This window comes from Oncorhynchus mykiss, chromosome 26, assembly GCF_057628025.1.
Source record: "Oncorhynchus mykiss isolate SJ-2025 chromosome 26, ASM5762802v1, whole genome shotgun sequence".
Taxonomy (NCBI): Eukaryota; Metazoa; Chordata; class Actinopteri; order Salmoniformes; family Salmonidae; genus Oncorhynchus; species Oncorhynchus mykiss.
In genome coordinates, this window is record NC_143047.1 from 42,969,967 (window position 1) to 42,983,093 (window position 13,127).

The window sequence follows — 13,127 nt, forward strand, 5'->3', positions numbered from 1 at the left end:
TAAATATACAATGTGTTTTTTTGTATTTATTACAAAATCAATCTATATTTATTTATTTACAAATGTTCCATACAGTTTTCAATTTTCACGTTGTTTTTCTATAGTCATAAAATGTACATCAGATGAATAATTTAAGTTAATTTTAAAATAAGAGATTAACAGTTAGAAAATCTGTAAATAAAAAATGTATCATAAGTGTATCTTTCCATCAGAAATAGAGTGGTACATCTCCTGTGTCATGGGGATGTATCCCTTACTGTCCTCCAGGTAGTATAATCGATCCTGCATCATGGATGGGTTGAATCCCTCTTCGACTAGCTTCACCTTCATATGCTTGAATGTTCCAGTCACAGCCAGGGAATTCTGGGATATTTAAAATAAAATAAATTACATTAAAATATATGTTTAATGAATATTAAGCGTTTTGAGAAAATCTTTTAAAAAAGGTACAACCTGGGATCAGGGAATCTCTTCAACATGTCCCAGACGGTGGCTTTGAGTGCAAATAAAAGGTGTCATAACGCTGATTGTAATTAGGACATTATTTCCACGGGGATCACCTGTATGCGTATGAAGCGTGGTCGAGCGTAGCTGGGCAGGGAGGTCTTGACGTGCTCCAGCGTGGCTTTACTGTCAAACTCCATGTCATCTTTCAGTTTGATCGCTGCCATTCCAACCCTCCCCTCGTGTCCTGTGGGGGACGTCACAAAGCAGGATCACCAAGAGAGACAGCTGACTTTGATACATTTTCAGAAATGACTATTGATTTTGAATTCTCCCCCTTTAATGTCCTGGTCATTCACAGCCAACATGAAGAAGAACACACTGGGATAACAACTACACAATGATGTGACTGTGAGTGTTGTAGGTGTGTAGTTGTGTATTGTTATATGTAGCTATATATACACTATGTCAACTGTGCGTAGTGTATATAAAACATTCTATGAATAAACCTATTCTATAAAAAATAACATGAGGTAAGAGTATCTGGTAAATGAACCTAGCTACCTCTGGATAAGAGAGTCTTAAATGAACCTAGCTACCTCTGGATAAGAGAGTCTGGTAAATGAACCTAGCTACCTCTGGATAAGAGAGTCTGTTAAATGAACCTAGCTACCTCTGGATGAGAGAGTCTTAAATGAACCTAGCTACCTCTGGATAAGAGAGTCTGGTAAATGAACCTAGCTACCTCTGGCTAAGAGAGTCTGGTAAATGAACCTAGCTACCTCTGGATAAGAGAGTCTGGTAAATGAACCTAGCTACCTCTGGATAAGAGAGTCTGGTAAATTAACCTAGCTACCTTTGGATAAGAGAGTCTGTTAAATGAACCTAGCTACCTCTGGCTAAGAGAGTCTGTTAAATGAACCTAGCTACCTCTGGATAAGAGAGTATGTTAAATGAACCTAGCTACCTCTGGATAAGAGAGTCTTAAATGAACCTAGCTACCTCTGGCTAAGAGAGTCTGGTAAATGAACCTAGCTACCTCTGGATAAGAGAGTCTGTTAAATGAACCTAGCTACCTCTGGCTAATAGAGTCTGGTAAATTAACCTAGCTACCTCTGGATAAGAGAGTCTGTTAAATGAACCTAGCTACCTCTGGCTAAGAGAGTCTGGTAAATGAACCTAGCTACCTCTGGATAAGAGAGTCTGTTAAATTAACCTAGCTACCACTGGCTAAGAGAGTCTGTTAAATGAACCTAGCTACCTCTGGATAAGAGAGTCTGGTAAATGAACCTAGCTACCTCTGGCTAAGAGAGTCTGTTAAATTAACCTAGCTACCTCTGGCTAAGAGAGTCTGTCAAATGAACCTAGCTACCTCTGGATAAGAGAGTCTGGTAAATGAACCTAGCTACCTCTGGCTAAGAGAGTCTGTCAAATGAACCTAGCTACCTCTGGATAAGAGAGTCTGGTAAATGAACCTAGCTACCTCTGGATAAGAGAGTCTTAAATGAACCTAGCTACCTCTGGATAAGAGAGTCTGTTAAATGAACCTAGCTACCTCTGGATAAGAGAGTCTGTTAAATGAACCTAGCTACCTCTGGCTAAGAGAGTCTGTTAAATTAACCTAGCTACCTCTGGCTAAGAGAGTCTTAAATGAACCTAGCTACCTCTGGATAAGAGAGTCTGGTAAATGAACCTAGCTACCTCTGGATAAGAGAGTCTTAAATGAACCTAGCTACCTCTGGATAAGAGAGTCTGGTAAATGAACCTAGCTACCTCTGGATAAGAGAGTCTGTTAAATGAACCTAGCTACCTCTGGATGAGAGAGTCTTAAATGAACCTAGCTACCTCTGGATAAGAGAGTCTGGTAAATGAACCTAGCTACCTCTGGCTAAGAGAGTCTGGTAAATGAACCTAGCTACCTCTGGATAAGAGAGTCTGGTAAATGAACCTAGCTACCTCTGGATAAGAGAGTCTGGTAAATTAACCTAGCTACCTTTGGATAAGAGAGTCTGTTAAATTAACCTAGCTACCTCTGGCTAAGAGAGTCTGTTAAATGAACCTAGCTACCTCTGGATAAGAGAGTATGTTAAATGAACCTAGCTACCTCTGGATAAGAGAGTCTTAAATGAACCTAGCTACCTCTGGCTAAGAGAGTCTGGTAAATGAACCTAGCTACCTCTGGATAAGAGAGTCTGTTAAATGAACCTAGCTACCTCTGGCTAATAGAGTCTGGTAAATTAACCTAGCTACCTCTGGATAAGAGAGTCTGTTAAATGAACCTAGCTACCTCTGGCTAAGAGAGTCTGGTAAATGAACCTAGCTACCTCTGGATAAGAGAGTCTGTTAAATTAACCTAGCTACCACTGGCTAAGAGAGTCTGTTAAATGAACCTAGCTACCTCTGGATAAGAGAGTCTGGTAAATGAACCTAGCTACCTCTGGCTAAGAGAGTCTGTTAAATTAACCTAGCTACCTCTGGCTAAGAGAGTCTGTCAAATGAACCTAGCTACCTCTGGATAAGAGAGTCTGGTAAATGAACCTAGCTACCTCTGGCTAAGAGAGTCTGTCAAATGAACCTAGCTACCTCTGGATAAGAGAGTCTGGTAAATGAACCTAGCTACCTCTGGATAAGAGAGTCTTAAATGAACCTAGCTACCTCTGGATAAGAGAGTCTGTTAAATGAACCTAGCTACCTCTGGATAAGAGAGTCTGTTAAATGAACCTAGCTACCTCTGGCTAAGAGAGTCTGTTAAATTAACCTAGCTACCTCTGGCTAAGAGAGTCTTAAATGAACCTAGCTACCTCTGGATAAGAGAGTCTGGTAAATGAACCTAGCTACCTCTGGATAAGAGAGTCTTAAATGAACCTAGCTACCTCTGGATAAGAGAGTCTGTTAAATGAACCTAGATACCTCTGGATAAGAGAGTCTGGTAAATGAACCTAGCTACCTCTGGATAAGAGAGTCTGGTAAATGAACCTAGCTACCTCTGGCTAAGAGAGTCTGGTAAATGAACCTAGCTACCTCTGGATAAGAGAGTCTGTTAAATGAACCTAGCTACCTCTGGATAAGAGAGTCTGTTAAATGAACCTAGCTACCTCTAGATAAGAGAGTCTGTTAAATGAACCTAGCTACCTCTGGATAAGAGAGTCTGGTAAATGAACCTAGCTACCTCTGGATAAGAGAGTCTGTTAAATGAACCTAGCTACCTCTGGATAAGAGAGTCTGTTAAATGAACCTAGCTACCTCTGGATAAGAGAGTCTGGTAAATGAACCTAGCTACCTCTGGATAAGAGAGTCTGTTAAATGAACCTAGCTACCTCTGGATAAGAGAGTCTGTTAAATGAACCTAGCTACCTCTGGATAAGAGAGTCTGTTAAATGAACCTAGCTACCTCTGGATAAGAGAGTCTGTTAAATGAACCTAGCTACCTCTGGATAAGAGAGTCTGGTAAATGAACCTAGCTACCTCTGGATAAGAGAGTCAGGTAAATGAACCTAGCTACCTCTAGATAAGAGAGTCTGTTAAATTAACCTAGCTACCTCTGGATAAGAGAGTCTGGTAAATGAACCTAGCTACCTCTGGCTAAGAGAGTCTGTTAAATGAACCTAGCTACCTCTAGATAAGAGAGTCTGTTAAATGAACCTATCTACCTCTGGATAAGAGAGTCTGTTAAATGAACCTAGCTACCTCTGGATAAGAAAGTCTGTTAAATGAACCTAGCTACCTCTGGCTAAGAGAGTCTGTTAAATGAACCTAGCTACCTCTGGATAAGAGAGTCTGTTAAATGAACCTAGCTACCTCTGGATAAGAGAGTCTGTTAAATGAACCTAGCTACCTCTGGATAAGAGAGTCTGTTAAATGAACCTAGCTACCTCTGGATAAGAGAGTCTTAAATTAACCTAGCTACCTCTGGATAAGAGAGTCTGTTAAATGAACCTAGCTACCTCTGGATAAGAGAGTCTGTTAAATGAACCTAGCTACCTCTGGATAAGAAAGTCTGTTAAATGAACCTAGCTACCTCTGGATAAGAGAGTCTGTTAAATGAACCTAGCTACCTCTGGCTAAGAGAGTCTGTTAAATGAACCTAGCTACCTCTGGATAAGAGAGTCTGTTAAATGAACCTAGCTACCTCTGGATAAGAGAGTCTGTTAAATGAACCTAGCTACACCTAGATAAGAGAGTCTGTTAAATGAACCTAGCTACCTCTGGCTAAGAGAGTCTGTTAAATGAACCTAGCTACCCCTGGATAAGAGAGTCTGGTAAATGAACCTAGCTACCTCTGGATAAGAGAGTCTGTTAAATGAACCTAGCTACCTCTGTATAAGAGAGTCTGTTAAATGAACCTAGCTACCTTTGGATAAGAGCGTCTGCTAAATGACTAAAATCAAAAGTCAAATCACCTGGAACCTTGACACCGTAGACGTTGGCTTCTTCGATACATTCCACCATGATCAGGTGCTCAGTCACCTCCGTGGTGGCCACGTTCTCTCCTTTCCACCTGGATGTTGACTCATATCAAATTAATTCAGACAGTAGCCTGGCATAGAACCCAAAGAGCAAGCAGAAGCAGACTGCAAACCCTTCCAAGAAGGAAGAAACCTAGAGAAACCCAGCTCATAACTCAACCTGCAGGTGATTCACAGGACAGGACAGGACCATTACATCTATAGTATTAAACCCAGCTCATAACTCAACCTGCAGGTGATTCACAGGACAATAACATTACATCTATAGTATTAAACCCAGCTCATATCTCAACCTGCAGGTGATTCACAGGACAGGACAGTAACATTACATCTATAGTATTAAACCCAGCTCATATCTCAACCTGCAGGTGATTCACAGAACAGGACATCGTATTTTTTTAACCTTTATTTAACTAGTCAAGTCAGTTAAGAACTAATTCTTATTTTCAATGACAGCCAGTGGGTTAACTGCCTTATTCAGGGGCAGAACGACAGATTTTTTACCTTGTCAGCTCAGGGATTCGATCTTGCAACCTTTCGGTTAAGTGTCCAACGCTCTACCCACTAGGTTCCCTGCCACCCCATAAATAACTTTAACCCAGCTCATTATTAAACCTTTAGTTGATAACTACTAAAGTAAAAACAGCTAAAGCATTTCTGACCTGAAGGTGTCTCCGATGCGGTCCATGAAGTAAACAAAGCCCTCGTGGTCGATCCTCAGCAGGTCTCCACTGTTGAAGTACAGATCTCCCTTAACAAACACATCTCTCAGCTTCTTCCTGTCTGTCTGCTCCTGGTTATTAGCATAGCCACTAAACGGAGCCTGCGCTGTAATCTTGGCAACCAGCAATCCAGTTTCTCCTGAGGACCAAAACAACAAGTAATGAGGTGTGTGTTTGTGTGTGTTTATGTGTGTGTTTGTGGGTTCTCACCTTTAGGGACTTTGATACAGAAACCTCTAGAGTCTTTGACAGGTTCCTCTCTCTCTGTGTCATACTGAATCAGAACGTAGGAGAAGTTTGCCTGCGAACACACATAGAACAGACAGACAGACAGACAGACAGACAGACAACAACACACATAACAAGAGAAGACAATGATACACCATATCAATCAATCAATCAAATGTATTTATTAAGCCTTTATTACATCAGCTGATGTCACAAAGTGCTGTACAGAAACCCAGCCTAAAACCCCAAACAGCAAGCAATGCAAGACTAGAAGCACAGTGGCTAGGAAAAACTCCCAAGAAAGACCAGAATCTAGGAAGAAACCTCGAGGAACCAGGCTATAATGGTTGTCTAGAAAAGTCTATGGTTGCCTGAAGTGGTTCTCAATCAGAGGCAGGTGTTTATCGTTGTCTCTGATTGGGAACCATATTTAGGCAGCCATATTCTTTGAGTGTTTCGTGGGTGATTGTTCATGTCTCAGTGTTTGTTTGCACCAGATAAGGCTGTTTAGGTTTTCACGTTACGTTTATTGTTTGTATTGTTCGTGTTTATCTTTGATTAAAGATGTATCGAAATAACCACGCTGCATTTTGGTCCTCCTCTCCTTCGACGGAAGAAAACCGTAACAGAATCACCCACCACAACAGGACCAAGCGGCGTGGTGACAGGCAGCGGCAGCAGGAGCAGCGAAATCCAGATTTCTGGACATGGGAGGAGATATTGGATGGTAAAGGACCCTGGGCTCAGCCTGGAGAATATCGCCGCCCCAAAGAAGAACTGGAGGCGGCGAAAGCGGAGAGGCGCTGGTATGAGGAGGCAGCACGGCGACACGGATGGAAGCCCAAGAGTCAGCCCCAAAAATGTATTGGCACACCGGGAGTATGGCTAAGCCAGGTCAGAGACCTGTGCCAACTTCCTGTGCTTACCGGGGGGCTAGAGAGACCGGGCAGGCACCGTGTTATACTGTGGTGCGCACGGTGTCTCCAGTGCGGGTGCATAGCCCGGTGCGGTACATACCAGCTCCGCGTATCGGCCGGGCTAGAGTAAGCATCGAGCCAAGTGTCATGAAGCCGGCTCTACACATCTGGTCTCCAGTGCGTCTCCTTGGGCCGGCTTACATGGCACCAGCCTTGCGCTCAGTGTCCCCGGTTCGCCTGCATAGCCCAATGCGGGCTATTCCACCTCGCCGCACTGGCAGGGCGACCGGGAGCATTCAACCAGCTAAGGTTGGACAGGCTCGGTGCTCAAGAGCTCCAGTGCGCCTGCACGGTCCGGTCTATCCAGCACCACCTCCACGCACCAGCTCTCCGGTGGCAGCTCCCCGCACCAGGCTTCCTGTGCGTGTTCTCGACCCAGTACCACCAGTGCCAGCGCCACGTACCAGGCCTTCATTGCGCTTCGCCTGTCCAGCGCTGCCAGAGCCTTCCTCCTCTCCAGCGCTGCCGGAGTCTCCCGCCTGTCCAGCGCTGCCGGAGTCTCCCGCCTGTCCAGCGCTGCCGGAGCCTCCCGCCTGTCCAGCGCTGCCGGAGCCTTCCTCCTCTACAGCGCTGCCGGAGTCTCCCGCCTGTCTAGCGCTGCCAGAGCCTTCCTCCTCTACAGCGCTGCTGGAGTCTCCCGTCTGCAAGGAGCAGCCAGAGTTGCCAGTCTGCAAGGAGCAGCCAAAGTTGCCAGTCTGCAAGGAGCAGCCAAAGTTGCCAGTCTGCAAGGAGCAGCCAGAGTTGCCAGTCTGCAAGGAGCAGCCAGAGTTGCCAGTCTGCAAGGAGCAGCCAGTCTGCAAGGAGCAGCCAGTCTGCAAGGAGCAGCCAGAGTTGCCAGTCTGCAAGGAGCAGCCAGAGTTGCCAGTCTGCAAGGAGCAGCCAGAGTTGCCAGTCTGCAAGGATCAGCCAGTCTGCAAGGAGCAGCCAGTCTGCAAGGAGCAGCCAGTCTGCGGGGAGCTGCCTTTCTGAAGGGAGCTGCCAGTCTGCAAGGAGCCGCCAGAGCCGCCAGTCTGCAAGGAGCCGCCAGTCTGCAAGGAGCCGCCAGAGCCGCCAGTCTGCAAGGAGCCGCCAGAGCCGCCAGTCTGCAAGAAGCCGCCAGAGCCGCCAGTCAGCATGGAGCAGCCAGAGCCGCCAGTCAGCATGGAGCAGCCAGAGCCGCCAGTCTGCCAGGATCCGCCAGTCAGCCAGGATCCTCCAGATCCGCCAGTTAGCCAGGATCCGCCAGTCAGCCAGGATCTGCCAGAACTGCCAGTCAGCCAGGATCTGCCAGAGCCGCCAGTCAGCCAGAACCACCAGTCAGCCTGGATCTGCCAGTGCCATTAACCTGCTTGAGCTTCCTCTCAGTCCTGAGCTTCCTCTCAGTCCTGAGCTTCCTCTCAGTCCTGAGCTACTCTTCAGTCCCGAGCTACTCTTCAGTCCCGAGCTACCCCTCAGTCCCGAGCTACCCCTCAGTCCTGAGCTACCCCTCAGTCCCGAGCTGCCCCTCAGTCCCGAGCTGCCCCTCAGTCCCGAGCTGCCCCTCAGTCCAGTGGGGCCCTTGGTGAGGGTTACTAGGCCAAGGTCGGCGGCGAGGGTCGCCAATCTAAGGACGCGATGCAGGCGGACTGAGACTTTGTTTGAGTGGGGTCCACGTCCCGAGCCGCCACCGTGGACAGACGCCCACCTGGACCCTCCCCTATGGGTTTAGGTGTGTGGCCGGGAGTCCGCACCTTGGGGGGGGGGGGGGTTCTGTCACGCCCTGGTCTTAGTATTCTGTGTTTTCTTTATTATTTTGGTCAGGCCAGGGTGTGACATGGGTTAATTATGTGGTGTGTTTTGTCTTGGGGTTTTGTAGGTATTGGGATTGTGGTATAGTGGGGTTGTCTAGAAAAAGTCTATGGTTGCCTGAAGTGGTTCTCAATCAGAGGCAGGTGTTTATCGTTGTCTCTGATTGGGAACCATATTTAGGCAGCCATATTCTTTGAGTGTTTCGTGGGTGATTGTTCATGTCTCAGTGTTTGTTTGCACCAGATAAGGCTGTTTAGGTTTTCACGTTACGTTTATTGTTTGTATTGTTCGTGTTTATCTTTGATTAAAGATGTATCGAAATAACCACGCTGCATTTTGGTCCTCCTCTCCTTCGACGGAAGAAAACCGTAACAAATATACTGTATCTATGTAACAAAAAGGAATCTTTCAAAAGTATTCAGCCTTGGCGTTTTTCCTATTTTGTTGCATTACAATAGCTATATAATACGAGTATCTATTAACAATGAAGATACAGTGCCTTGCGAAAGTATTCGGCCCCCTTGAACTTTGCGACCTTTTGCCACATTTCAGGCTTCAAACAAAGATATAAAACTGTATTTTTTTGTGAAGAATCAACAACAAGTGGGACACAATCATGAAGTGGAACGACATTTATTGGATATTTCAAACTTTTTTAACAAATCAAAAACTGAAAAATTGGGCGTGCAAAATTATTCAGCCGCCTTAAGTTAATACTTTGTAGCGCCACCTTTTGCTGCGATTACAGCTGTAAGTCGCTTGGGGTATGTCTCTATCAGTTTTGCACATCGAGAGACTGAAATGTTTTCCCATTCCTCCTTGCAAAACAGCTCGAGCTCAGTGAGGTTGGATGGAGAGCATTTGTGAACAGCAGTTTTCAGTTCTTTCCACAGATTCTCGATTGGATTCAGGTCTGGACTTTGACTTGGACATTCTAACACCTGGATATGTTTATTTTTGAACCATTCCATTGTAGATTTTGCTTTATGTTTTGGATCATTGTCTTGTTGGAAGACAAATCTCCGTCCCAGTCTCAGGTCTTTTGCAGACTCCATCAGGTTTTCTTCCAGAATGGTCCTGTATTTGGCTCCATCCATCTTCCCATCAATTTTAACCATCTTCCCTGTCCCTGCTGAAGAAAAGCAGGCCCAAACCATAATGCTGCCACCACCATGTTTGACAGTGGGGATGGTGTGTTCAGGGTGATGAGCTGTGTTGCTTTTACGCCAAACATAACGTATTGCATTGTTGCCAAAAAGTTCAATTTTGGTTTCATCTGACCAGAGCACCTTCTTCCACATGTTTGGTGTGTCTCCCAGGTGGCTTGTGGCAAACTTTAAATGACACTTTTTATGGATATCTTTAAGAAATGGCTTTCTTCTTGCCACTCTTCCATAAAGGCCAGATTTGTGCAATATACGACTGATTGTTGTCCTATGGACAGAGTCTCCCACCTCAGCTGTAGATCTCTGCAGTTCATCCAGAGTGATCATGGGCCTCTTGGCTGCATCTCTGATCAGTCTTCTCCTTGTATGAGCTGAAAGTTTAGAGGGACGGCCAGGTCTTGGTAGATTTGCAGTGGTCTGATACTCCTTCCATTTCAATATTATCTTATATTATGCTCCTTGGGATGTTTAAAGCTTGGGAAATCTTTTTGTATCCAAATCCGGCTTTAAACTTCTTCACAACAGTATCTCGGACCTGCCTGGTGTGTTCCTTGTTCTTCATGATGCTCTCTGCGCTTTTAACGGACCTCTGAGACTATCACAGTGCAGGTGCATTTATACGGAGACTTGATTACACACAGGTGGATTGCATTTATCATCATTAGTCATTTAGGTCAACATTGGATCATTCAGAGATCCTCACTGAACTTCTGGAGAGTTTGCTGCACTGAAAGTAAAGGGGCTGAATAATTTTGCACGCCCAATTTTTCAGTTTTTGATTTGTTAAAAAAGTTTGAAATATCCAATAAATGTCGTTCCACTTCATGATTGTGTCCCACTTGTTGTTGATTCTTCACAAAAAAATACAGTTTTATATCTTTATGTTTGAAGCCTGAAATGTGGCAAAAGGTCGCAAAGTTCAAGGGGGCCGAATACTTTCGCAAGGCACTGTAGTATAGTGCCACCAGAAAACAAAGATGTTCTACTTCTATTTGAGTTTCCATACAAAACAGTGTCCTGACACACTTCATCACACTGATGTAATACATCTCACATAGACTGTTTAGGAATAGAAACAAGGTAGTCTTTCTCAGAAGCTCAGTGTCTGCATCCCAACGGCACCCCTATTCCCTATATAGTGCACTACATTTGACCAGAGCCCTAAGGACCCTGGTTTAAAGTAGTGCACTAGAAAGTGAATAGGCTGGTATTTAGAACACAACAGCCATTATTGTCCCAGACAGTAGTCTCACTTTATGAAAGAAGTGCTCTTTGCCAATCGCTCCGACTTTCCCAATGTAGTTGATGAAGCCGACGTGTCCCTCTGTGGCTCCGTAACATTCACAGACACGGATGTCACCAAAACGCTGCAGGAACTCTGACCAGGTGTCTGCTCTAAGCCCGTTACCCAGGGCCAGACGTACCTTGTGATGCCTGTCATTATCTTTCTGAGGAGAGAAGAGGAGAGGTGAAGAAACAAGGGGAGGGGAGAAGGGAGGAGATAAGAGGTAGGGAGAGGTGAGGAGAGAAGAAGAGAGGGGATAGCATGTACAGGCATTTGGTTTACATTGCTTAATGATGTAATACTATCAGCCCATTTCTTTTTGGTCTTTAATGGTCTGAATGATGAAAGTAACAGGAGTGTTCCAGTACCTTGGGTGAGTTACAGAGGTACCTCATGATCTCTCCTATGTACTGGATCACTGTCACCTTGTGTTTCCTGCAGTCATCCCAGAAGTTAGAGGCAGAGAATTTACGCCTCAGGACAACGGTGCTGCCTGAGAGGAGAAGATAAAGCACCAACATTCAACAGAGCTCACAACCTCATGGACAAACAAACTAACTCACTAACTGACTGACTAACTGACTAAATGATTACCTAACTAACTGACTGACTAAATGATTACCTAACTAACTAACTAACTGACTGACTAAATGATTACCTAACTAACTCACTAACTGACTAAATTATTAACTAACTAACTGACTGACTAAATGATTACCTAACTAACTAACAAACTAACTAACTGACTGACAAAAGTATTACCTAACAAACTAACTAACTGACTGACTAAATGATTCCCTAACTAACTAACTCACTGACTGGCTAAATGATTAACTAACAAACTAACTCACTGACTGACTAATGATTACCTAACAAACAAACTCACTAACTGACTAAATGATTACCTAACAAACTAACTAACTGACTGACGAAATAATCACCTAACTAACTAACTAACTCACTGACTGACTAAATGATTACCTAACTAACTAACTAACTCACTAACTCACTGCCTGACTAAATGATTACCTAACTAACTCACTGACTGACAAAATGATTACCTAACAAACTAACTAACTGACTGACTGACTAAACGATTACCTAACAAACTAACTGACTGACTAAATGATTACCTAACAAACTAACTTACTGACTGACTAAATGATTACCTAACTAACTAACTCACTGACTGACTAAATGATTACCTAACAAACTAACTCACTAACTGACTGACAAAATGATTACCTAACAAACTTACTCACTGACTGACTAAATTATTACCTAACTAACTAACTCACTGACTGACTAAATGATTACCTAACAAACTAACTCACTGACTGACTAAATGATTACCTAACTAACTAACTAACTCACTGCCTGACTAAATGATTACCTAACTAACTAGCTGACTCACTGACTGACTAAATGATTACCTAACTAACTCACTGACTGACAAAATGATTACCTAACTAACTAACAAACTAACTCACTGACTGACTAAATGATTACCTAACAAACTAACTGACTGACTGACTGACTAAATGATTACCTAACAAACTAACTCACTGACTGACTAAATGATTACCTTACTAACTAACTGACTGACTGAATAAATGATTACCTAACTAACTAACTCACTGACTGACTAAATGATTACCTTACTAACTAACTGACTGACTAAATTATTACCAAACTAACTAACTAGCTAGCTAGCTAACTAACTAACTGACTGACAAAATAATCACCTAAATAACTAACTCACTGACTGACTAAATGATTACCTAACTAACTAAATCACTAAGTGACTAAATGATTACCTAACTAACAAACTAACTGCCTGACTAAATAATTACCTAACAAACTAACTTACTGAGTGACTAAATGATTACCTAACTAACTCACTGACTGGCTAAATGACTACCTAACAAACTAACTGACTGACTGACTAAATGATTACCTAACAAACTAACTCACTGACTGACTAAATTATTACCTTACTAACTAACTGACTGACTGACTAAATTATTAACTAACTAACTCACTGACTGACAAAAGGATTATCTAACTAGCTA

At 43.7% G+C, this 13,127-nt stretch overlaps 1 protein-coding gene across 1 annotated transcript in view; it reads right to left on the bottom strand.

Moving 5' to 3' along the window:
- The window catches only part of LOC110514841 (long-chain fatty acid transport protein 2), an 18,023-nt gene continuing 4,896 nt past the window's right edge, over positions 1–13,127 (bottom strand). The window contains exons 4-10 of the mRNA XM_036963392.2: positions 11,424–11,548; positions 11,024–11,218; positions 5,843–5,933; positions 5,573–5,771; positions 4,845–4,942; positions 561–691; positions 1–363 (exon numbers count right to left, since the gene is read on the bottom strand). Of these exons, the coding sequence (XP_036819287.2) occupies positions 190–363; positions 561–691; positions 4,845–4,942; positions 5,573–5,771; positions 5,843–5,933; positions 11,024–11,218; positions 11,424–11,548 (1,013 nt within the window). The 3' untranslated portion in view covers positions 1–189. The remainder of the gene's footprint in view (positions 364–560; positions 692–4,844; positions 4,943–5,572; positions 5,772–5,842; positions 5,934–11,023; positions 11,219–11,423; positions 11,549–13,127) is intronic.